Below are 27,416 nucleotides of genomic sequence, written 5' to 3' on the forward strand. Positions count from 1 at the left end.
TGCCTGCTCTGATAGTGCTGTATATTTCTGAACTGTATGGATTATTTGCTAAATATGGCAGAAACTGTTGTAAAGATATGTATAATAACTAGAGATGAGCCGGATACTCGGCTGAAACGAGTATCCGGTACGGATAAAGCACTTCTGCCGAGTACGAGTATTATACGAGTAATACGAGTCAATATCTGTGCTCGGATTGAATGAAAATCATCATTGGGTATCTGATTGTTTCAGCGTTCTGTGATAGGCTAGTCACAGCGCCCCTCCCCTACAGTGATAGGCTAGTCACAGCGCCGCTCCCCTACACACATACAGATGTATTGTGTTGCTGTGTCTTGCTCTGCTCACTCACAGTCACACACAGAACAGCTCTCTGTCTCTCCCTCAGTCACTCGGGTTCGCGGGTCTTTTCCGTTAACGTTTAGGGTTTCTTCAGCTTTTTACTTCGGGTTGTAACGTTAATAATACGTACTTACTAACCAGTAGGGTTCTGGTAAACGTGGGTTCGTTCAGACGTGGTGCTTGCTTGGTAGAATGCGACTCGCATTGCGTCTCTGCCTGTCGGAGATTTTTTTTCTTTTTTAAACCTTCAGCTGTCTCTAACCAGTAACCAGACACTGAGTGTCTGACACGTTTTTGCTGTATTTCATAAAAACATAAAGGTAGTAAGCTAGTGTTATAAATATTACAAATTAATTATTACCGGTTAAAGCCCCGCCCCTTTCAAGACAACAGCCACGCCTACTTCCGGGTTAGGCCCTACCCACTCCGAGTACGGATACAGATACAGATAATTCATATGGTTAACAGATACGGATACAGATACAGATAATGCTGTACTCGCTCATCCCTAATAATAACTGATGAGACATGTGGTATGTAGGTTGCTGTACTGTGTGTAGGCTAGTGAAATAATGTGCTCATACAATGCCCGCTCTCTCTCATTCTCTCTCTTGCTCTTTCTCTATCTCTCTCTCTCCCTCACACACACACACACACACACACACAGACACACTCACACACATACACACCACACACACACACATAGTCTGACCCAAAACAGGTGTGCGTTACATGCAATTCCTCACAAAATCTTCTGCACATTTACACAATGTTTATCCATCTTTCTGTCTGAACAGAAACACAGCTCACTGCTCCCAGCCAAATCAAATATACATTCATTACTCTATTTGTGTGGCGTATTGTTCTTTTTGATCAGCATTTTGTTATACATAAACAGCTAAGAGTGAAAAATTAATAGCTTTAGTTAAGAAACCAATTATTATGTTTGTCCTATCTTTAGACATACTATCGTTTCTGATTTTTAATCATTTTGTCCAAATATATAAAAAAAGGAAAAAATAATATTTTAATATTTCACTATATATATATATATATATATGTATGTATATATATATATATATATATATATATATATATATATATATATATATATATATATATATATTTTTTTTTTTTTTTTTTTTATACAGAAATTAGTTCCAGTGATTTGCATTGGTTTCATTATATAACAAGAAAATAAAGAAGGGTCAATTCCTTTTGATTGGTACCTTTCACAAAATAAAGCATAGCCAACACTAGAAAATGAATCAATGTAAGATTTGGAAAAGAGCAATAAGCTAATGTACTGCAAATGTGCATAAGTCAGCATATGGAAGGAAGAGCTCATTTGAAGTGTCTTTCATAATGTGGGCATAGACGTCTGTAGTCAAATATAAAAGCGGGACATACTAAGCATTTCAGCAACAAAACACTGTTTACAATAGAATGATCCTTCATAGGGACAGTCTTCAAAGTGCTTCCAAACGCACAAAGAAACATCATTTCCCTATGTCTAACATAAACTGTACACACTTTATTACTTATTGCAGCAATCCTCCAGTTCCCTTTGAGCTTTTTCATGAATGTGCAGCAGCAGTATTATTCCTTTTCAAATTCAGTCTGATAGTGTCACCATAAAGTAACACTCAGCAGCCTTTCAGGGTGGACCATCTTCTTTCCATTTTTTAGTCCACCATATGCCACTGTCAGGTCAAGTGATGGTGCTTGTTATCACTGATGGAGCAGTAGTAGCTGGACTTTGGGCTTTTCTCCTCTTGCCTCCACCTCTATTACTTTCCTTTGAGTCGCGGCCACGGTTTTTGCCATTTAATGTTCCTTGGTTCTTAGGCGTTGTCCCCTTGTCTCCTGATTAAGACAAGCAAAAGAATGTTAGTGCAATAATTTACAACTTCCTGGATTTGTTTTAAACAATTCTATACTAATCAAGCATGAGACTAATTAACTGCACATTTTCCCAAATATTTTTTACTTTAATCAACATTGCTTGTAAAGAAAAAGTGCGCAGCAGTTTCTAAATGCCATCATGATGCAAGACAGCACAGCTCAAAGTCGACAGTAGACATACAACAGCAGCCTGCTTATAAGCCATAACCGTGGCCCTGAGAATAACTATCAAGAACCTGACTCCCTAATACCCTGCACTAGAGGTGAGCTGCTTTCCCAACAGTCCTCACACACTCTCAACAAAGCCTTGTGTGTATGCATCTGTCACTTATTTTAAGCACATAACCACTTCATCAGTACAAACATCCATTAGAAATTGTCACAGTCATAGGGTCAGAAAGGGAAAATAACACAATGTACGAAAGTGAAAAGTGCCAGATGAAAGGCCTGATTATATCATAGGATATTCAACAGGTCTGAGATTAACTGTTTAAAATGTTACTACAGTGGGGTTCAGAAGTCATACATGTAGAAGCAGACTCATATGCAATATGTAACATCTGAACCAGGCTGGTTAGGATCCAAGAATCACCTCAGCCATAACATGGACAAATACAAATCAAAGGAAAAGGAGCGCAGGCCCCAGTCTCACCAGCACTACTGTAAAGGGAAGTCAGGGCCTCTGTGCTGACTGATGTTTGTTATGAAGTTGGTGTTGTGATTCTAGATGTTTCTTGGAAACCAAGTCAACACTCATATGGGGCTGGAGAGCATTTGCTCCGTGTTTAATGACATGAGCCTTACAGCCATCCTGTCCTCTTCAACCCGGGGTACTGTTCATCTTAAGACCTTTGTCTGTTCTGTGTCTTGATAGCAGTCTGCTGACTTTGGTGGTGGGGAATGGTTTTTACAAAACCATTAAATAAGCACCAAGATTGTCTACTGTCCTCTAAGTGATAAGGTGTAAAGCTTGAATGTCTTTGGGTCACTATTTCAGATCTTTTTCTAATATAATTGATTAATATTTGTGTGAAAGTCTGCCACATTTTTTACTCTACAATATAAAGTGATTTTGAACTGAAAAAATGTTTCTCTTTGGCATGTATCACATCTACAAGTAACTTTATAGCATATTTCATTCCTGATTACCACAAAAGTGAAAAGGGGAAAAACACATTTATTTGTTCCATTCCCAATGCGGTGTGGGCACATCACATATATTTTGACAGCAGGTATCTAATTACAAACTAAATTGGTTAGATTTATATTTAACTACACCATATAGCTTTCCAACGATTATCAAAGCATGTCATTTACATATAAATCCTTGCTATCTTTAACACTGCAGTTGTTGATCTGTTTTTTATACAACATGAAAGTGTGTAAGAAGATAGCTCAGGAAAGCTTAAAAAGTAATGAAAAACATTTCCATGTTGTTTTGGTGAAATCATCTTTTGGTTTCATACACTTGAGCTGACAAAGTATGTTACAGGCCAGAAAATCTCTATTTTGGCAAGAAATGGCCTTCTTTAGTCTTTCTTACAGAATTTAGCTACCACAGCATCCAACAGTTTCTTCCAGACTGCCACACACATAATACCTAAAAAAAGTTTGAATCCTCTCAATTAGCTATGCATTTTGATCATATATCATCACATATTTAATTGTGTATGTACAGTTAATTTTAACAATAAAATTATATAGAGTGTACTAATAAAGTTTTGTTTGAATATGTTCTGGAAGAATCTGTTCAAGTTTGTGTACTGGGAAAACATGCGCTTTTAACCAATAGGTTTGTTCAGTAAATGATAATTTGTTTAATTACTGTATATTTCCGCCATAACGTCATTGTTAGTTGGATAAGAATGTTAGTTGGTTAAGAATGGCAGGTTTGTCGAATTAGGCCAACAGTTCAGAGGGAAATGTTTTCAGTTTGTTGTTGTTTGCCATGCAAGTAAGGAGCTCCTGGTCTGAGACAGAAGGGAGAAAGAAAGTTTTAGTTGCTAAACCATTAGTTTATTTTAGTTTCTCTATTTTACTGCAAGTGTTTATTTTGTTTCCTGTAATTTTACTTTGGATGATCGTTTAATTGTTCCCCACCGAAGCAGAATGTGGGAGTCGCTGTTGGTGCTTGCGCAGTTGAGTTTACTAGTTGTGATGAAGTTTGTGTACCATAGTTGAGATTATGTATATTCTGAGAAACTAAACTTAATGTGAGTTTTATTTTGCTGCTTTTTTTGTGAAAGAAGTACATTTATTCAATATCCTCCTGTTTCTTAAGTATAATTATACATTTGTGTTATTCTCAGTATTTATTTTTTGTTAAGTGTTACTCACTCAACGTGAATTGATGATAGTTTTTCGTATTGTAATAATTAGTTATTTTATTGGGGAAAATAGTTAAGGCAATTATTAGGTCTAAAGGGATGTGATAGCCTAGTGTTTAAGGTGCTGGATTACTAATCAGAAGGTCATGAGCTTGAATCCCTGGTCCACCAAGATGCCACTGCTAGGCCCATTTAACCCTCAATTGCTCAGTTGTGTAAATTGAAATAAAAATGTAAGCTAAATGCTGTAAATGAGAGACTAGCTTTTAGAAACCTGGGGCTCTGCTTGAAATAGTGAGTGTAGAGCAGGCTGAATTACATTTACATATCAACTGTTTTTGTATTATTTAATCATAATTTTTTACTGCTACCAAAATGCCAGACTATACCATTCATTTCCATTTCATCATTATTGGCTGACATTTATTCTTTATTCTTTTCTACTGGCGTTATCTGGCTTTTATTTTCTGTTGTGAAGCATTTTCCTGCCCATCTCTGACTTGCCCTTTTCCTGATCAGGATGAAGAGTTTACTGAAGATTAGTGATATTCTTCATAATGAATTAATATAAAATATCACATATTTGTATCTTATTTATTGCATAATAAATTACATGCAAATCACCACTGCAGTTTTCTCTTTTTAACTGTTGGGTGTATTCAGACTGTAATAGCATCAGTTTTATTCTTGCTTAGGTGGACACAACTATCTAATTTCAAGGACGTTTTCAAAGCTTCATATCGGACATTGTCAAAATTATATGATGCGAAAGTTTTCCCCAGACCATTTTCACTTTCATTACCTGCATATGAACATTTTACAAATCTTGTGTAGGAACATTTAGGAAATAATCAGGTTTTATAATGTCTTTTTAATGCTCTGATCTTTCATGAATTACTACATTCAGTATTTTTTTAAAAAAGTTTTAAGAGTAAAACTTTGTTTTAGTATTTGACTGAAGAAATGTGCTGAAAATGTGCTGACCATGTACGAGACAATTAGACAATTAGACAATTTAATTTCTTATATTTTCATTCGTATTTTATATATTTATTTTTAAATGGTGCCACTTTTGTGACAAGAAAAGTGACAAGTGACAACACTTTTGCCAGTATCAATCATTTATTCAATGATTTATCCTGGGAACAATAAGCACCCTGGTGAGGATATCAGTCCTCTTGCTTTTATGTTGTGTCTTAGTAATATTTGTGTCTTAAAAATATTTAAAATATGTTCTGCTTCTGTCTGCATTTTTGAGGCATAAAGGCAAGTACTTGTGTTGAAAGCTGATGTTTTAGAAGCTACTGAAATTCTCAGATGCTTTTACTCAGGAAAACTCTGGCAGGTCATTTGTTTAATCTCAAATGTACACTTAGACTTAAGCAGTTGCTTAACTCATTTCTAATACATGTAACTTTTTCCCACATAAATATTGACATAAATTTTAGACTCTGATTGCCAGCTCTGAATATGGCCCACTGTGTTTTTGTATGATTGTCAAGGTTTTGTGAAATTCTTTTTTTTTTTTTTTTGCATTGTAATAAAATTATTCTGACTATCTCTTGCTTAATAAATGTGCACTAACATTTAAAAATGATAACCTTTAGTCTTTCATTTCATGGTCAGAATGTCACTGAACGTTATAGTGATCTCATACTCTCAACGTATAATCAAGTTTTCCTTTTTAAAGGCTTATATTGGCAGCACACTTCTAAACATTTAACAGTTTAATAGAGTTTGACTCTTGCAACAAAATCCATAATAATGTGAATTTCTTATGATTTTAGAACAAGGGACTGGCACAAAATGAAACAATTAGACATTGCGTGTGATTATTTGGGCTACTTTCCTGCAGATTTGCTAACCTGAAGAGTTCCAGGCATTTGTGTGGTTTTGAATAGCTTATTCTGGTTTAATTGGGTCTCTAACAATATTGTTCACTCTTAGAAAACACTTATCCTCACAAAAAGTATTTAGTAGCAATAAGTTCCCAATGTACCCCAGTTTTAGATTTGGATAATTATTATTTGCATGCTAACATGAGTTTAAAGAGAGCAAGTACCCATCACTAAGCAGGAGTGGAATCCTAGCCTCAGGCTCAGCATGTAGGACAGTCATTAGCTCACCTCTGATAAAGCACTAATGGGGCTCTATTTATTTATGACAGCAGTGATTACAGCTCCCCTCAATCCAACCTAAACACTGGTGCCTGACAAAGACAATGACTCGCTCAGCAAATTCTGTTTTCGTGCAACCCTATTTATTAAGCTACAGGAAAAGGGAGGGAAAGAGTGAGAGCTCGGCCAAATCGACACAAAGCGTGAGATCTGCAGACCAGTAAATCACTGATGTTATACAAGAGCTGCCCCCCTGTGATTTTTACAGCAGCCATGTCAGCCAATTGTAGCAGATGTATTCACAGCCTTGTTAATTTAACACATGGTGCACATTTACGCCCATGAAAAATCTACACGTTAATTTACAGAACAGAATGATTTCTCCCGTATTCATACCACAGACCTAGGTTAAAATATGAGATTGAAAAACAGAGAGGGGAAAATTAGACTCAGCTATATCATGCCACAGCTATGGTTTTTTTTTGTTTTTTTTTTAATAATAACTAAAAACAAAACAAAAAAAACTTGCACAAGTTAAGCCCCATCTGAGCAATATGGCCCTGTATCTTACCACTCTCTTTCCGACATGTAGTCAAGTAGAAATTTGGCAGGCATTGTAACACTTTTATGAGGTAGTTTATAATATTTCACTGTTAATTATGCTTATGGACCCAAGGTTGAAATTCTTTCCACAAGGAGGGCGTCATGCAGTGTAAATTTGCCATTCATTTCTCAGATGGTGCTGTCATATCCGGTACACCATGGAGCCTACTAATCCTGAAGAAGAACATGCTCGTTAGCCCTCATGAAGTAAGAGAAGAAACTTAAGTAATTCTGAAATCTAGTGTGCTCTGTGTTAATGACAGTTCAAGCAAAAGTTATGAGTTAATAAACAGTCCAACTCAAAGACATCAGAGCACCTCCTCTAAAAGTGTTGACGCATAATGCTGCCGTGTTATAGTTTGTTACTGAAGCAAACTGACCAGTTAAAGGTGCTATTTTTCATATAAATGTAAAATATTGTTTCCATTTGCCAAAAGTATTAATCAGCTATCTTTTGGGAAGTGATAAAAACATGTTTTGGTTCTGAAATGCAAGAAAGGTGAGTTAAGGGTTCCGTTTAAGAAGTAAATTGAGAAATAAATTACACATTTTAGGTTTAAATAGTTCAACATGTCGATCTCTGCATAAACAATCAAATAAAAACAGGTTTACAGGTAAACATTTGTAATGATCGTTGTATCATAAATTTAACTTAGCTTATGGATGCCCAAGTTGCAGTGTGTAAAAATATTCTGCATCTAGTTTTATGGAAAAGGAGTTTACTTAGGATACCCTGAGGGTGCTTGTGGAGGTTGCCGTGGTTACATGTGTTGACTGCTAACAGATATACATCTGATCTCTCTTCTTCAGTTTCAGAAAGCAAATATTTGAAGCCAGGGCTCATTCTTAAATATGCTGTACATAAAACTTCATATCTTTTTATAAATTTGCATGAGCCATGTAGCCCAACTGTCTCCCTCAAACTTACCTTTTCCACAAGGGATCCTCTTCAGCACACTGCATTTCTGTGTCTCGCTCTCAGGGGCACAGGTAGAAAGAGATGCAGAGCCACTGATTGTGGTCGGACTAGGGGGCTGTGTAGGCTCCCGCCTACGGCTTTGGCTGCCCTTTTTGAAACCACATGTTTTGTTTTTCTTCATGCAAGGGCCCCATGGACTCCATTCACCCAGCTCACATCGCACTAGAATGTACAACAAGTATAAAGTGAATTATGTATTCCTTGCTCCTAAGAGGCAAATATTTTAACAAATATTGTGGAAAAACATATCAGTGAACCCTAAGGACCTCATGGCAAAGATTCAGATTGGTAATATCCAACATCACTCATAGTCTCACTTCTCTTCAGCAAATTTGTTATGATTTTTGTGGCAGGTTTTGTTTTTATCTGACCTTATGAGACACAGTCAAATTCCGTTAAGACTTTCATGTATTCTCAGCTGTTTTCAATTGCATACAAAGTTTTTTTTCTTATTGAGGTTTTCATGAGTATTGATTAAGATAAGACTCCATGGCTGATGCCAAAATATTACCTTAGGAGTTAAAAGCCAAGCATCTTGGAAAAGCCAGAGCTCAGGCTCTGAGAGTAATACTATTAGCACTGGGTTTGCTTGCTTATGACAGAAAAATTTTCAATACAAATCAATAAAGTTCTTATCATCCAGCAGGCCTCTCTCCAAAGTTCTGTTTGCTGGGGATTGAGAAACCACAGGAAAAAAGAGAGAACAGAGTATTCCACCAGGCCTGCTCTTCTGCCAATACCATGATTGCTTTGCAGTAAATGAAATGAGATATTATAAAATAATGTGAGTTGGATGTGCTCTTTAAGAAAAAGCAGAGAATCCCAAGTGAAGTTCATTCTGTGTACCCCAGTAATATCCATGTCTTCCTTCAGCATGTTTCATTTCTTGAATGTCCACCAATCTCAAATACCACTTTATATAAAAGTGGTGTAATTTCTACTACTGTCTACTTTGTCATCCCAAAGCTATAACTCACAGCAAGATTTTGTGGAAAGAATCTTTATCACAGGTTTGGAGAGCTGAATTTTCTAAATATATTAGCACCAATTGGTAATCATTACTAGATCAAATCAACCTGACATTATTTAACATTATGTACATTAAAGAGGATCAGTTAGATCCAGCTGAGGAATATACAATACATATAGGAAAAAAGATTAGAAATACAAATCAGCATCACTCACCTACACACTCCATGGTGCTGTTGACAGTAATTAAGCCTTCAGGGCAGCTGTGGTAACACCGGCCACTGTATGAATATAAGCCCTCCTTACATTTAGCACAAAATGTTCGACTGAAACAGTCAGCACAGTTTTCTATTTTGCATTCTGAAAGAAAGGGAAATAAAGTCATGGAAACCTGTGTAGTAGCTTACATGTTTTTTTTTTATATTATGCTTTGTGTCTTATCTATCTGTTTATCAATCTGTCTATCTATATATCTATCCATCCAGTATTGTGATTAGCAAAGATGCAGTATATTATATACATCCCCCTAGATAAAGTATTTTATTTTTGCTATACACTGACAAACATTTGGGTTTGAGATTAAATGATTAATATAAGATGATGTCTTAGAATTATCTATATTTATAATTACAGTCTGTGTATTTCAACTTTCATTCCCTGATGAACTACAGTAGATGTCTCAAACAACATATAACATGGTGGCTTTGGTGGCAAACCACCCAATTATAGGTGAAATAGTCTTAAAGTAAATTACAGTTAATAACAACATTTGGAAGCTTATCCCTTGCTTGCAAAATTGCATCAAGCTGGCGACCCACTGACATCACCAAACTGTTGCATTCTTTTGTGATACTTTCGCAGGCTGGCTTGTACTGCAAGAGCTTTCCATTGTTTGTTTTGGGGATTTTTCTGTTCAACCTTCTTTGCTGAGGTTAAAATGCATGTTTAATTGGGTTATAGTCTGGTGATTGACTTGGCCAGCCTACAAACTCTGATGAAGTGCTTTGTTCTCTTGGCATTGTGTTTTGGGTTAATGTCTTGCCACATGATGAAGTCTCTCCCAATTAGATTGAATCTATTTCTCTAAATTGGCAGACAGAATGTTTCTGGTGACTTCTGAATTTGTTTTGTTGCTGCTATCATGAGTTACAGCATCAATAAAAATAAGGGAACCTATTACTGAAGCAGCCTTGCAAACCCAAGACATTACACTACCTCCACTGTCTGACAGACATTGTTTAAGATGCTTTTTTCTTCAAAATGTTGGGCTTTCCATTACTTAGGAGTTAATCTTGGTTCCACAATTTTTGTGGCTCATCACAGAACACTTTGCAAATTCCATTCTGATGCTCATTGATGATGAGTGGCTTGCATCTTGTGTTATGGCCTTTGCATTTCTTGAAATTGGGGTTGCCGACCTGTTTAACACATTTAGATGTAAATATCAGGAAAGTAAAGCTAAAGTTCTGATTGTCCCAAATCCATCCTTTGATCTCAAACCCAAATGTCTTCAGTGTATTATTAAGATTCTATAAATATTATGTGTGATGTGAAATATGCAGGCTGAATGACTGTTTGTTTAATCTTATTGTTTAAGATGGGGCATGACACTCTTCTAGGAAAATAATATGTAGGCATTAAGCTAAGCCATAAATAATATCCAAAACCTTTTAGAAGCATCCTCTCTTAAAAGGATGCTTCCAGTGTTCAGGGGTGAACTGAACACATCTAGTCCAAAGTCTGCACATTAGACGTGTGTTCAGCTCATTACAAGCTCAGCTTCGATAGTCAAACATCTAAACTATTTTTTAATAGAGGGCAATTATGAACCCGGTGGAAATGAAAAACAGACACCAACCAACAATGTGTTTCACAACCCATAACTATTATCTGATTATTACAAGAGACTCTGTCTAATTCACTAAAGTCATGTAATGTTTTATTCGTATACACAACATGTATCCAAATGGAAATAGTAAACCAAGTAAACATCAGGCAAGATATAAAAAATGGTAAAAGCACTTAATTTTATGACTTTAATTAAAATAGATTCAATTAAGAATTGAATGGTCTGGGCATTACTAAAAATTTAGAATGAAATGTAGCTTAAAATCCTGTCTGGTTAGATTTTAATAGAAGAAAATCAATACCAGCAGCCAATTTAATTTAATTTAATTCAAGGACATGAGCCAGTGAATGTAACAAGAAAAGTAGCAGGGTTGAAAAAAAAATGAAAGGCAAACATGCACTGTAACTGAATTCAGCACAACAGCATGAGTCTTTTTAGGCATATTTTAGATGAACTTTTGACACCATGAGAATAAACAAATTATTTATGGATTAAATTATTGTTATAATTCCATAACAGAGGTAACTAAACAACAACTGTTCTAATGTAAAATGTAAGTTAAAATAGAAACATAATAAATAGTAATAAATCAAATCCAGTATTTGGAATAGTAATATTTATGGGAAACCTGATTATTGGACATACTAAACCCTTTTGTGAATATGTTTAAACTAAGCACTATGTCATACAATTTAAAGAAGAATACAACTGAACTGATTTAAACTGAACTAAATTCATCTCACACCCTAACCATAATCGTTTGTATATTTCAAGGGTTGGATGAAGGAAATTCTTATAATGCCATTGAGATACGCTGCTGGTATGACGGATTAAAGAAAAGGGTGATTATCTCCAGTGTGAGAAAAACCATGGCTTCATTTTTTGAAATACAAACACTGCCGGGCAATACCCTTCACTGCTGCATCTTAATGACCATTTAGAATATAGCTAAATCACACCAACATCTGAGATAGATTAAGGAATGTGATGCAAGAGTATATTTAGTAATGCAAAATCCATAATGTTCTTCCCAAAGCAAAATAGAATGTGCCCAACTTGCACTGCACATAGAGTGGTGTATCAAAATACACCCTTACCTTAAGGTGGAAGAATGATTTTGATTAGGGGATAAAAACTCATTTCTCTTTATATGAGTTATTATTATTATTATTATTATTATTATTATTATTATTATTATTATAATTATTATTGTCCTTTTCCTTACATTTTTTCAGTCGTAGTAAAACATTCCCATATGGGAATAATTCAGCCTCAGAACATCATAGACCTCTATTTTATTATTCTTGTTCTCATTACTATTAACATAATAGAATGAAAGAATAAACTAATAGTCAAATCTGCTTAACAGCATACAGAGATCTAAATGCTTAAGTAAAAAAATGTGGTCAGTTTGGTGAACTTACATGTACTCTGTATTTACAGACCAAAGTATTTATGTAGACTTCCTTACAGAGACAGACAAACAGTTACTACCAGTGTTTTGCTTTTGATTTTTCCCCAAATCCTGTTTTTCACCCACAAAGTAAGAGAAAACAGATCACTGGCTCAGTAAGACACACTGATTTAATGCCACTGGTGGAGCTCTGGTTGGCAGGAAACACAAGCTTTGGAGCTGACTTTCAGTTACTGCTAGTTGCTCCAAGCTTAAACCCTGCTTAGGTTAAATGTTCCATAAAGATCAGACAGATTCTCTAGAATAATGTTTCAAAAACAAACTAATACTCACGCGTGCACCTGTTTACATCCCGATTTCGAATGCCGTAATATCCAACAGGACAAGTGGCAAGACACACCCCTGTTTGACGGATGTCATTTCTTTCAAGGAGGATGAAAAGCCGTGGTCGACATTTTGTGCATCCGTTGTATTCGGAGCAGCTTTCACAGCCACTGGAGCATGATGCTGGCCCTTCGGTACTAGCTGCTGGGGCACAAAATTATTGAATGATATTACTATGTACTATTAGTTCAAATCATTCTAACATTAATACTAAAGGCAAAAAGCAAATAGAAAACAAGATAGTCTTCTATGTTCACATCAACTTTCACATCGACATCAAGATTAATCATTGCCAAGTTTATTGCCTCATGGCCTAAAGCACTTCTAAGGGAGGAAGACATTCACTTTTCCCTTAAAGGTGCTTTATGGCACAAGGCAATAAACACAGCAGTCATTAATCTTGTTACACATGCTAATGTCTGCAGCTAATTCAAATCAGAGCACACTTAAGTAGAACCACAGTAGAACCACATTGTTTGAAGTCTCTTTACACTATTTACTTGAACCAGCCTGTCACAAATACCAAACAGATTTTTTTTATAGAAGCGTGCATGTTTCTGGAAGGACATCTCATACTGGTGTACTGCATATCAGGTATTGATATCACACCCCTTACGGGTGAACACACAGTGACTCAGCCATCACAGCAACTTCAGTAATAAAATCGGCATGCTTATGGAAGAGAGGTTTTCACTAGATGTAGTTTCCTATCATTCCAGAAACACAAACACTCACAAACCTGACAACTGACACCAATAAATAACCTCACGCAAATGCTCACATTCATCATTCATGCATACATGCTTCCAGCACAGTCCAAAAACTTTAGTCTCTGTTGCCAATAGCATAAATAAATGATTACACAAAATGCACATCCTGTTTCTGAGGCCAGTTGCTGTCAAAACCACGGTCATCTGCACTGATTTACAGTTCTATGGGCTATCAGTTCTAAATATACACACTCAGTGCAATTCATCTACACAATCTGTCTCGTAAAGATAAAGTGGATGGTAAAAGCGTCAAAAATAAACCCTTGTGAATAAGCTGTACCCAGTGTGACCTCTGCAATATTTCACAGGGTTGCATGCAAGCAGTAAGCCATAATTCTGTTATCGCACAATATTTATCAAAAATGCATGGATGCGCATCCTATTAGGGCATGTTGAGTGTTAGACATAATTTTTTATTGTACAGGTACAGTTTAGTAGCTTGGTTCTAACATCAAACAAGAACAAGCAGTGCTGAAAACTGTGTAAAACATTTTCCTGGTTCCGGTTTGTGTTCTAAAGATTCATTACATAAATATAAATCATGCATCTTAATAAAAAATAAAAAAAAAAGATATGACAGTTCTTGCCTTGTTATCAACAAAATAGCAACCAAAAGAGCCATACTTATGAAGCTCAGAATACTGTCTCAGAAGTTTCAAATCAATATGAGTCTAAATCATCTACTGGACCCTTTACAGTTCTGGTCCAGATCCTCATCCAGCAGAACAGCATTCTTCTTTCTGCATTCCTTTCCCTCCCTCAGAGTTAAAAGAAAACTCTCTCAGGAGAAACAACAAATATAGAACTAACATGATAGATGGTTCAGTGAAATCACTGTTTGGATTGGGTTTATGGAATACCAGTTAACTCAACACAATACAAATGAAGACCACAACGACTACTTCTGTACTGAATGATGTTATTTCATAGCAGACCAGGAATGTGAGCATACACTCTTCATGACGAACAAAATATGGAGTAGCTTCATCAAAAAACATCTACTAATTGATCTAACATAAAACTGCACCCCGCTCTGTGCTTTTGCTGAACTCTCCTGGACTTAATGATGAGCTGAGGAAAATGAACCTCTGCTCTTCTCCTTAAATAAAAACAGAACTCTCCATCAGCTTAGCTGAACATCACAACAGAAACATTTCTAGCCCAAAAGTCAGAAAGCACACAAATCTGAGTTTTCAGGAATGCAGCTGTGTGGAAAGCTGTTTGAAATAGTGACAGTGTGATGATGTCTTGGTGATATTGCTAAAATCCAAGTTCTGGAGTCCCAAACCAATAACGATTAGTAATTACAAGATTTTCTGAATTCTGATTGTTTTCTGAAACAATATTAAGATTTGCGGTAAATGTTTAAACACAGATGTGTGGTATATTTAAACTTTACAACTAGAAATGTTTTTGATGAATGTCCCATCAATAAGAGAATTAAACAGCTAGCCAAATTTTGGAAAACCCTGTATGTCATCTTTATTGCTACTATAAATAAGGTATATGACATTATTTCCATTATTACATAAGCAGTCTGTACCTTTGCCACAACACTCACGTTGGTTTTGGATTGGTTTCACTGATTCAGACTTTTTCAGGTTGGCAAAAAAGTACAAAAAAATTGCTAGTAGCATAGTATGTTGTGAAATAGCAGTTGTCAAACCATTTTTATATCAATTTGATAAATTTCAATTTAATGTAAAATAAAGAAATGTTGTTGTGGGTTTCAGCCTCATGAGTGAATAAGGTTTAGGATTTATTTCAATCTGTAAACTTGTGATGCAGGAAATAATTATCCAACACTTTGGTATTACTCTGTGGTAATGTCAGAAACAAGAAAAGTATGTTAATGAACAAGCCATAAAATCAGTCCACACATTTGTACTTCACTGCCTTTTTTTAGAAGCTGTATTGCAAGCCATAATTCTTTTAATATCTTTATCAAGCTTTAGTGAGAGTTTATACACTGATGAATTTTTATACAAGAATTATACTTTTATATAGAGAGATAACCCAATTTATTTATTTATTTTTCAAAAAGTTGGCACTAACTGTAATTTATTTTGCTTAGTGTGATCTTTAGCAATAATTATTGTTTTTTGTAAATGTTCTATTTAGTAATTGAAAAGTTTTATATCCAAGCCTTACATTACAGGGGCATGTAATCTTGCCAAAATTTAAACTACAATCTGAAACAATAACCATAAATATACCTGGGTCAGATCTATTTATATATGTTTACAAGTACTGTAAGCCATGATATTACAAAATTTTAAAGGTTCTGTTTGTCCAATTCATAATAATACATCAGAAAACACTTAGCTGAATGATACACACTCTGACTACAAGAGTCTGACACAAACTGACTACAAGAAGCTTAACATAATCTAACAGAGCCAAAGCACTTAAAGAGGAAAAATTGTAACTCAAACTAACCATGAGGGCAGACAATATGTGTTTAAAATAAACAACTGTAATATATATTTACCTTTAGCTGCAGTTATATTAACAAATAGAGCTCTGTGCTGTACCACTAGCCAACCACTACCTTGTGATGAGAGACAGAGACAGCATACAAGGCTGTTTATAGCGGTTATACATTATATATTATGATTCTATATCATCCTAGCTGAAGTGATGGAGCATGTACATTTCTTTTTTGTTAACCAAAAGCACTGCTCTGCCAGTCATTCCAGTAAAGCACATTTATCCTGAATTAAAAAGCAAACAAAGACAGAAAGACCACCTGCAAGAAAAAGAACACATGAGAGTAATGCAGATGTGAGGACTTACTGTGTCTCTGCCTCCTTCCTCTCGAGGGTTTGAGGCTGTCACTGTAATCCATAGAGCTGAGGAAGACCACCACCAGTACCAGCAATCCCAGCTGCATAATCCCTGCTGCCCAGCGGTGCTGGCACTCCCCCTGCAGGAAGATGGATGTGACGAGATGTCCCCCTTTACTACGATGAGGCAGGTGGATCTGCTTACTGCCCACTGTGGACTCCCCTTCCTTGGGCAGAGAGTAATACAGCTGCAAAACCAAACACACCCACGGCAAAAGCCATAACGCTGAGGGTAAGGATGATAGGGAAGTAGGGGTGCAGTGCTGGACTCAGGTGTGGAGATAGGTGGTGAGATAATGAATGTGTGAGCAGAAAGGGCACAGCTCTTTCACCCATGAAGCCATGCAGGACTGTAAGGAGTGTGTGGTGTGAAGCGGCAGAAGCCAGAAAGGCTGGTGTGAGTGAACAGCCCAGCCCAGGAGCATGTGTCTTATTAGAGATGCTGGGAGGAGGAGGGGGAGTGCCAAAAATGAAGAGAGATTTTGCACTCCTATGTGTAACAACGTGTCTGTCAGTGCCGAACCCTGCCATGGGAGAGAGGTGGAAGTGAATGAGAGTGGAGTGGTAGAGGGGTAGAAAAATACAATTAGATATGAAGATTAAATAAAAGATTAAAAATGAATTAATTCCTTAAGTTATACTCAGTAATATTAACAACAATAAACCCATAAAAAGGTGATTTTTTTTTTACAAATATTTGACTGGCTAAGCTAAACACTTGAGTACCAATTCTCTGATCTATTTTTATGTAATATTTTCATTTCTCCTTAAACCAGTTCAACGTTAGTGCAATAGATGTGTCTCGTGTCTAACAGTCGTGCCACTATGAAACAAATGCCATAAATAGTTTTTGGTTAATGCCTTTAACAATTCAAAAGTAGAAAACATGTTTACTCAATATCTGGGGAAAGCATGAGTACACAGAAGCACGTCCGCTTCACTATGAAGACAGCAACATCAAGAGTCAGTCATTAAATCAACCCACACTCACTTTATGAAAGAGGAACAGAAATTTAAAAAGCTCTCTCTCAAATTCAAATGAAAATCAATAGTTAGTCCCCAACTGTACAAGAGACACTTCATTCCTGGAGTTTCAGTATCTAGAAAAAAACATGTGCTGGCATACTAAAATATATAAAGGTAGACTGCATTGCAAACAATTAAATAAGAACATTAAAGATAATTCCTTTGCCTTCCTTGTAAAATCACTGGCTTTTTCAATACAATTATTTTAATGAATAATACCTTTGGTTATTGGTTATTTGGTTAAACAGTGTTAGTGAAACTCTGTTTAATATGATACACCCCAAGATTGATCTATTTAATTAATTAATTAAATTTATATGGATTAAATTTTTCTCAGCCAAAGAAGGCATACTTAACTTAATTATACTAAATCTGTTAAAGGATAGAAGTATATATACTGTAGATGTTTTTTCCCCACCTTCTCCACCATATCTAGAAATTTCCCCTCCATCCTGGCTATGTTTATTATTTTGAATTTATACTGTAAAATGTGAAACATGTAGCATGCGAACAGCACACTAGATCCAAACCACATTTTTGAAGTGAACTCAGTCCCACTGCATATACTGCTATACCTGCAGGTGTTTTGATTAATCACTTCAGAGAAGTCACACAGAACGTCACAGTGGTAGAAATGCGGAATGTCACGTTACTTCCTAAAACATATCAAGTGGAATAGTACTTAACAAAAGCCAGAAAGCCACATTCCCTTTCTCTCGCCTAAAGGAGATAGTGTGGCCAAAAATGTGATTGTTAACATACACTGAGACGTTGACCAACATACATTCACAGATACACACAGCTGCATACAGACTCACATGGAGTCACAAAAATACTCCAAATCGACCATTAGATGAAGATCTCTAAGGATAAGCTATTACATTTCTATCATTTGCACCACACTAACTTCTGCTCTGCCCCAGAGAATGTATTTCAATGTTTATTTGTCTTTGATGATGAATATTAGACAAATGTCTTCAACACCTTCCTCATATTTATTAGCATGAGCCAAAAACTCCCAGAGCCTGCTGTTTGAGATATTAATTGGGAGAGATGTGTCATGTCTGACACTGGGATATGCCATCGCCTTGGAACTAGAAGAGAAAGGAGACTTCCAGAGATGACCCATCATGCAAGATAGTTTCCAGCATTCTAAAAAGCCAAATGGTCATATGGTTTAAAAGAAAATGTATATTTATTTAAACAACACGATTATAAATAGCTTTAAACTTTCACATGAGAGAGATACAATTTAATCTACATGGAAATGTCATACTAAAATGTTGGTTTCTCTCCTAATAAGGCAGTCTAAAGAGGGCTTCCAAGGCATCTTTGAACAAGTGGCCATCATATTGATGTTTTATTGCGTTTCTTAAACTTCACTTTGTCTCTGCTTCCGCATCTACTAGACGTGAGACTCGTTCTTCCCCACTGCCTCCTTTCACCCAAATAACTAGCAACTAGCAACTGAAACCCTTCATTCAGCAATCAGGAGATTAAACTGCCCTCTTTGTAAGTTATTTTAATTTATTAATTACTTAAGTTGCATTGAAAGAGAGCTGCCAGCAAGGGAGAGTCATCAAGACAGCATGCAAATAAACTATTCTTTCTACTGTGTAATAATATAAGCCCTAAAAGCCAGAGGATGTGCAGTAAATCCAGCAGATCCAAGAGATCCAGCTATGCTTATTTTTTCAATGTGGACATTGCTCATTATTTTCCATTTCAGCACCAAAAACCTTACAGACCTGCATAATTCACTGAACACTAAGTTTAGCAGCAAGCTGAGGCATATGCATGAAAAAACCAGGGCAATAAACAGGCTGTAAACACAGTCAGTAATAAAGCACTAAACAAAGCAAAGTAAATGTCTGGTCTGTTCTATGCCCAATAGTAGGACAAGTAAAATGCCACACTGGCATTTAAAAGCCATACTGGTTCTGCTGTTAGCTATTGCATCTTTCCAGTTATGCTTGAGATGTTGTTCTTAAAAGAAATATATCAAAATAATGACACATAAATGCCAACTGTTAAAGTTACCTTAAACATACTGTACAATTTACATATATTTAGCATATATTGTTCATGCTTTTCTTTTAACCTTTTACTTGCTTAACTTTGCTTCTCACATTCTCTGTGCCACTGTATGTGACATGAAGTACAATGAGAATATGATGGAAACAGAAATCAGGATTTAATATCCTAAGAAAAAAATACTTTTTACCTTGATCATCATTAATAATATCAACCTTTAAAATCATAATCAGAGACTTCAATTTCAGTCAATGCCTGTAACATCATTCAAGTTCAGTTTTATAAAAATATCCTCTGCAAATTTTAGGTGTCCATGTTATTTGTCTTTGATTTTGCTACTAAACACATTAATCCATCATCTACAAAGTCAAGTGCCTAGCATTTACCTCCAACCATTTAGAAATGGATAACTGTTACCAATTCACATGACATGAAAGAAATAAGGTCAGAAAAATTATCCAAAAGTGTTATGCATTTGTAAGACAAATAAATAATAAACAAACAAAGAATTTCTCTCTCCATTAGAGTTCACTCTTAAAAACAAAAAAGTAGTAGATAAAGCACTGGCCACTGAGGTCAGGGCAGGGAGTGAGAGACCAAGGTGAATGTTATAATTCTGTCCTCCAGCTCACAGCTCTTCTTATCAACAGGCAGATCAACACTGTCAAGTGCATAGTGCCAAAATAAATCCTCAGCTCCCAGTTTCTCGTTCCTTAAATGTGCATGCTCCTTCGGAACTCATAAAAGAGAATAAATTATAGAGTATGTCCTAAAACAAACAGGATATTTAATAGTCTCAGATGGAGTCATTTAAGCTGTCTCGTATTTCAACTTGACACACAACCCCCAAAACAGGCAAACAGACATACCATTGTGTCTAATAACATTAACCTATTATTTCAAGAAAATGGTATTTTATAATTTAAGTTTTATAACATAGCTTGTTTTGAAAAATCCAATAATAATAATAATAATAATAATAATAATAATAATAATAATAATAATAACAGTAATAATCATCATCATCATCATCATAATCATAATAATCATAATAATATCCTATTGCATTACATAAATCACAAAACACCAATAGTTGTTTGAATAGGAGTTTGACTACGTATCTGACCTGGCATGCCCCTTCAAACTGTCCAACATTCTGCCATCGGTTTTTAAAGATCTAATACGTTTCTGACTACTTAATTTCCATGCGCATAGAAGAAAGTTGAATTTCATCATACCTGCTGTGCGCTGGGAGGCTCATTCTCTCTCATGTAGGTTTTCAGTGTAGTCGGTGTGGATATCCTCACTACAGTTCAGATAACATGTTTAAGCTCTTTAAGTTGGAAAGGGAGAAATATGTCACACTGGTGCTGTTTTACCTGTTTGTAGCCAAAAATGTGATGCCTGTCAGATATCCCCTGTGAACAATTAAGGAAGGTGTGCTGAAAAAAATCTAAAAGCCAAATGTGGAAAAGTGATCACCTTTTAAAATAAATATTTTGTAATTATTTCCTAATTCAATTGAGCTGCATTTACAGCCCTAAAAAGGTCTTGTTTATTGTGCAGTTCTCTGTAGTCATTCTAAAGTAAGCTCCACATAAATCCCCTTTTAAAAGGCCGGACAGCATCCAGCTGTGTGTGGAGCGCCTGCTCTCTCTCTCTCTCTCTCTCTCTCTCTCTCTCTCTCTCTCTCTCTCTCTCTCTCTCTCTCTCTCTCTCTCTCTCTCTCGCACTGCCTCTGGGACTTTGCATCCAACTCCATCTAGTGCAATTCTATCAAGCAGGAGACTGAGCTGGCCCCACCCCTATAGCACATGCACACACTCATTTACAACACACAGAAGAGAGAAAACAGGACTGGATTCATAGGTAGAATGCTGTTCCTGTAGTGGATTTAGGAAAATAACAAATGTTCTGTGTTGACCTCCTATAGAAACAGACCAAATGTTTTCAGATTTTATGTGATCTTTTTTTGTGAGCAAGTATGAAAAAAAAAGTATTTAAATAGGTTCACATCTTTTATTTTTATACCCATCCTCTTGTCTATTTTATTCAATCTAATTCACAGCAAAAGACTTTAGCGATAAAAAGAACATATGGTTATTGACCTTTAGGTTTTAGTTGGGTAAGCTATCACAGTATGCAAGTATATCAAACTGATTTTGCCAAACAAAGTCTGGTAACTATGCTAACATATGGTGCGTTTTGGACAGCCACTGATTATAACACAGTTGGAAAGTCGGAAATAACAGCCCTCTATTAAGAGGCTCCAAATTGTTACCTGGATTTTGTACCATGTCAGAAATAATTCAAAGTTCGTGAGCTACTTCAAAGAGGCCATACCCATAATCAAATGAATTTCCTCTTTCCTTATGAGTTGTTGAGAAATCCTAGCACCAGTTCAGTGTGTTTAGTCGAGGGTGCGTGCCATTGGCTAATAAAGAGCAGGAGAGTTCTCTAACGAGCTCTGGCTCAGCCGTGTTACTGAGGTTGCACTGTTTACAACAGAATTGCATTCATATAAACTAGCCTCGCATGACATGGGGTTATACAAATGTGTTTCTTTAGAACAAGGATGCTGCACATTGTCTCTAAATTATACTTATTATTGTTGTCATTTTATGTTCTTGAATAATAATAATAATAATAATAATAATAATAATAATAATAATAATAATAATAATAATAATAATGCCAAATTACCAGATGGTACAAAAAAGCATTAAAACTTTTGTACCTCAGGTAAGTGAGAGGTTCTTCACCAGCCTTAATTATTGCAACATATTAAAGTATTATTTGTTGTGTTACATATCTTCTGACCTGGAACAGTCAAATTCTTGAAAGGTATTACACAAGTTTGCAATGTTGACCATTTTACCTCCACCCAATTAGATTTTGAACTATTTTAAAGAAGATGACATCAACAGTTAAACAACTATTAAAAATATGTTAACAATTGTAAACAAAATCGCTGGCTATCATTTCAAAGAAAGGCTTACAACAGCTGTAAATCACAAATCCTCCTTAGGATCAGTACAGTAGATCTTATGGAGTAGCACAGAGTTTGTAGGGTGTTCATCAATAGGGGGTGCTGCAACCTTTAGACAAGTGCTTGATATCGTGTGATTTCTTTCAAAAGTAGAAATAAAACCAGACAGAACTAATGAAATAACAAAAGTGGAATAATTATTAAGTGTTTTAAGTTATTTTTGATTGGGAGCAATTTCAATACACTTTTCCAGTGATTTACCTATATCAACAGCTGGTGGTTGAAAAATAGATCATAAAAAAGATGGATCATGGAATTCATGGATCATAAAAAAGAATTACTTGTAGTTACATGTCATTCTTTTGTTTTTGGTAACTAGTTTATTCACAAATATTTAGTAGATCCACAGCCTCAAAAATCACACAAAACCCACCCCAACCCACCTCCCGCTCCAGTCCCAAAACATACACAAACAAAAACACATATTAGCATGTTTTAGGAGGTGATAAGAAAATGCAGAACCCAGATGAAATCCATGTACAGAGGATCGCCATGGCAACATTTCAGTGTTTTGTATTTTTTTGCTCTGAACATATCTGAATCAACCAAACAGCTAATTAACATCCAGTCTTTAGTTTAGCTGGGTGTTTTAGAACAGTAAAAATACTACAATTTGTATGTATGATGTCAAGTTAGCAAAATGTTTCACATTTGTAAACAATAAAACTCATATCCACTGTACTCAAGAAACATATTCAGAAATTCAGCTGTTACTGAACAATCTGCTTTCAGCAGTCGTCAGACAGACTTAACACTGGCTCATTACAAAATTTTATGGAGTCTGTAGGCCACATGTACTAAGATTTTATATCAGATTCCTATTCTGCTCCAAATAACTCATGTAATTTGGTGCCTTTTAAAGTGCAGTAATGTAGGCACAAGTGCAAAATGGGCTGCTTTTATTCATACTCAAAACTATAATTTATTTTAAAATATAGGATTTTTTATCAGGAAAATCTGGCAGACTTAGTGATAGAACACATGACTTTCAATAAGTATATAACATGAGTTTGTATCATGGAAATATATTTAAATTACAGAAGCCACAGTTGACTACATGCTGTGATTTTATTACACATATGACTCTTGTTATTTCTGGTTGTTGACAGGACATGATTCATAGAGTTTTCTCTGATCAAATGTACTGTAACATACAAGTGAGTATGTCACAAGCTGCAATTAAATAGTACATTATTTGGCCAAAAGTATGTGGACATCTGATCGTTACACCCACATGTGGGACTTCTTCAAACTGTTGCCACAACGTTTTAATTTCCTTTCACTGGAACTAAGAGGTCCAAGCTAATAGGGCCAGCATGACAATGCCCCTGTGCACAATGCGAGGTCTATAAAGACATGGTTTGGCAAAGTTGGAGTGGAAGAACTCAAGTGTCCTGCATAGAGCCCTGAACCCAATCCCATTAGACACCTCTGGAATGAAAGGAACGTTAACTGCACACAGGCCTTCTCACCCAACATCAGTTCCTGACCTTTCTAATGCTCTTTTGGCTGAATTGGCAAATCCCTGCAGTCACGTTATCACAGTCACAATATCTAGTAGAAAGCCTTTCCAGAAGTAAAGTGGAGTGGGGAAAGGAGGGTTTGGGTTTGACTATAATGTTTTTCCCTGCTTTTTCCCTGCTTTCTTGTAATCAACAACAAATTGAACCATGGACTTTCAGCATAAATTATGTAGTATTTCTGTGAAAAAGAAGCTTGAATGGACCACAAAGAAAGAATAAAACATACTTTTGTCTAACACGTTTTTATTTAAAAAGAAAAAAACAGGTGTAAAAGAATGTGACAGTTTTCAGTGTTTAACAAATCCATAACGTACAGTTATAAAATATTAAGCCCATTTTAGTGACTAGGTGACTCAGTTGGATACATGGCAGGAGGTGACATATATTTTTATTCTTTGTTTAGTCTTTTTTTAGCTCAGATAGTTACAGTCCTTCTCTAGCTAAATTCACTTGGAAGAAATGACAATTCATGAATTCATTTTGCTGAGTGATCCTTAAACTACACCCCCATCTCCTGCAGTCATATCTTGTAATCTAGTGCTTAGTTAATTCACACTATCAAAATACTGCATTACCAGACATCACTCTTCAGTACAGACAGTTTAATATTAGACTAATGCTAGCTGGTTTAGACATTCCAGTGTTGAGAAACTACACTCTAATCTTATTATATTTTTGTTTACTCTAGTCAGAAGCAAATACAGTATACAGTTTAACATCTATAATAATGTCATAAATATGTATTTGGAAAGATATCCTGTGTACAGTATATCAGTAGAGGACATTTAGGAGATGACATCACACAAACTTTTATTCTGGCTACTAAATGGATGACTTTTGAACATTGAACAAAGACATTTAAAGGACTTCTTTTGGACATGTCTGTGCTCAGTGGGAAACGTCTGGAAGGTTTCTGTGGATGAGTAAGCTGCCATTTTTAAAGTCTCAATAATAAATCTTTGCATGTCTCCTCCACGATAAAAGTCTGGCATTCAGACGGTGATTAGGAAATTCTAGCAGCTTTCACTCAAATATTTCTGTCACACGTGGTAATATAAGCTCACTGCTGGATCAGAAATTTATAATTTAAATTTATAAATAAAATTTATTGGCCAGCAATGAGTGATGTAATGAGGTATTGTGATCATATCTTAATTTGTGTTAAGGTATCTGTAATTAAACAGAATTAATATTTTGTGAAATGCTTTTTGATTACTTTAAATATGGAGGTAAAAAAAATTGTTTTAAGAATTTGTATTTTGTTTGTAAGTTTTATTAAGTTATGAGTTGGGACATGCTAGGTGTGTGCATGCATGGAGCAGGAGCGAGAGAAGGAAAAAAGGATTTGGAAGCAGAGCTGGTGAACTTAAAATGGTCAGTGTACGATCTGTGCTTTAATAAGTATCATGCATCTAGTTAGGTGTTCAACCCGAACACTCAGTGTAGCATTAGTTTCTGTCCGGAGTGGAAGGTAACATTGGAAAGACATTGATATCAGGACAGAGACTTAAGTTGTGATTTACTGCGCCATGTAAATGGACTTTTCTGATGGACTGGTGGATAGCTAGCTCAACTAGCAGGGACTATGTTTGGCAAAGGAGAACTCCGCAAAGCATCAAGGCTCAGCTGTGTGAACTAGTATTCAAGAAGTGAGTACTGAAGACTGTTAAGAGCATAATTTTGAGACAGCAGAGTTGATATAACTTGGAATTTGCATTCCAGTCATTGCAGCAGCAGGCTGGTGAAAAGCTCTCTGACTTTCTTACGTGGCCTGAACAGTCACTAAATAAGGTTGTCCAGAAAGGTGGTCTTCCTCCTGCATGTGCTGTTAAAACAAGATTAGAACAGTTATTGCGAAGTGCTATAGCTTCTTATCCGATGTTGGTCAACCTCCTATTAAGAGAAAGGAAAGCAAGGACGCCCACTGAACTTCAGCACTTGAAATCCCTTTGAAAATTGTTGCAGACTGTCGCAGGTGACAATCATTCTGAGCATTGGTATAAGCAATACATATCAGTGTCTGATACAAGCTACCCTTCTCATGGCTATATAGTGGTAGATTTGGAGTATCCAGCAGAGGTGCTTGGGACCAGCCAGATGGTAACACTTCTTGCTCTCATATGTACCAGTCCTAGAGCTGAAGATCAAACAACAGTTATTGTGGGTACAAACGCTAATCAAGTCAAGTCAAGAAGCTTTTATTGTCATTTCAACCTTATATAGCTGTTGCAGTACACAGTGAAACGAGACAACATTTCTCCAGGACCATGGTGCTACATAAAAGCAAAGAAAGAGCTAAGGACTTAGTAAGTAAGTCTTAGCCACATAAAGTGCAACTGTGCAACCTGGTGCAAACAGTGCAGGACAAGACAAGAAGACAGACAAAACAGTGCAGGACAAAAAATTACAAGACAATACAAAAAAGAAAATACACGAAAGACAATAAACAGAAACAGCACCGACCAGTGTAAATACTGTATGTTCAACAATATTGCATGCAGTAATACTATAATGAACACAGTGTCATAGCAGCAGATCCCTGAGATGATGTAAAGTATTGTGCAAAACAGCAAACAACTGAAATGTGAGACAGTATGTGCAAAGAGCAAAAACAGTGTACAAAAACAGCATGTAAACAGGTTGATGGATGTATATTGGAAGTGTGTGTATTTGGTGTAGGTCTGTGCAGTCCATACAGTTGATGTGTGTGTATGTTGTACTCAGAACAGTTCCGTTTCAGGTATTAAGGAATCTGATGGCTTGTGGGAAGAAACTGTTACACAGTGTGGCCGTGAGGTGCTGAATGCTTCTGTACCTTTTTCCAGATGGCAGGAGGGTGAAGAGTGTGTTAGAGGTGTGTGGGTTCATCCAAAATGCTATTGGTTTTGTGTATGCAGTGTGTGGTGTAAGTGTCCATGATAAAGGGAAGAGAGACCCCAATGTTCTCCTCAGCTGTCCTCACTATCCGCTGCAGGGTCTTGCGATCCGAGATGGTGCAGTTCCCAAACCAGACAGTGATGCAGCTGCTCAAAATGCTCTCAGTGGTCCCTCTGTAAAACTAGTCAGGATGGGGGGAGGGAGATGTGCCTAAGAAGTAGAGACACTGCTGGGCTTTCTTGGTCATGAAGCTGGTGTTGAGTGACTAGGTGTAGTTCTCCGCTAGACGAACACTAAGACGGCTATCTGACGACTGACAGACGGCTAGTGAAACAATTTAGAGACAATGGTATTGATGTGAAAAGTACAGGAAGACAAACCTGAACACAATTTGGTTGATAC

The 27,416-nt window shown here is 36.2% G+C and overlaps 1 protein-coding gene across 2 annotated transcripts; it reads right to left on the bottom strand.

Moving 5' to 3' along the window:
• Positions 1 to 1,488: 1,488 nt before the first annotated feature.
• Positions 1,489 to 21,207, bottom strand: rspo1 (R-spondin 1). 2 transcript variants are annotated; one of them, XM_060869912.1, is made up of 7 exons: positions 20,945 to 21,207; positions 20,804 to 20,871; positions 16,456 to 17,029; positions 12,839 to 13,030; positions 9,459 to 9,602; positions 8,223 to 8,435; positions 1,489 to 2,208 (listed from the first exon to the last, which is right to left on the bottom strand). In XM_060869912.1, exons 3-7 carry the CDS (start codon positions 16,550 to 16,552, stop codon positions 2,054 to 2,056), a joined length of 801 nt encoding a protein of 266 aa, XP_060725895.1. In that variant the 5' UTR covers positions 16,553 to 17,029; positions 20,804 to 20,871; positions 20,945 to 21,207; the 3' UTR covers positions 1,489 to 2,053. The 2 variants fall into 2 exon arrangements, with proteins under 2 accessions (XP_060725895.1, XP_060725894.1); XM_060869911.1 differs by having other exon boundaries at positions 12,839 to 13,033.
• Between the last annotated feature and the right edge of the window lie 6,209 nt (positions 21,208 to 27,416).

This window comes from Tachysurus vachellii, chromosome 5 (genome assembly GCF_030014155.1).
Source record: "Tachysurus vachellii isolate PV-2020 chromosome 5, HZAU_Pvac_v1, whole genome shotgun sequence".
Taxonomy (NCBI): Eukaryota; Metazoa; Chordata; class Actinopteri; order Siluriformes; family Bagridae; genus Tachysurus; species Tachysurus vachellii.

What these genes read in the sequence shown, in the direction of transcription:
- rspo1 (XM_060869911.1), bottom strand. Translation starts at nt 16,552, where the DNA reads ATGCAGCTGGGATTGCTGGTACTGGTGGTGGTCTTCCTCAGCTCTATG. An exon ending in AGGAAGGAGGCAGAGACACA is followed by an intron (nt 13,034 to 16,455) that starts GTAAGTCCTCAC and finishes TTTGTGCCCCAG; the next exon opens with CAGCTAGTACCGAAGGGCCA. An exon ending in CAGCACCATGGAGTGTGTAG is followed by an intron (nt 8,436 to 9,458) that starts GTGAGTGATGCT and finishes TGTACATTCTAG; the next exon opens with TGCGATGTGAGCTGGGTGAA.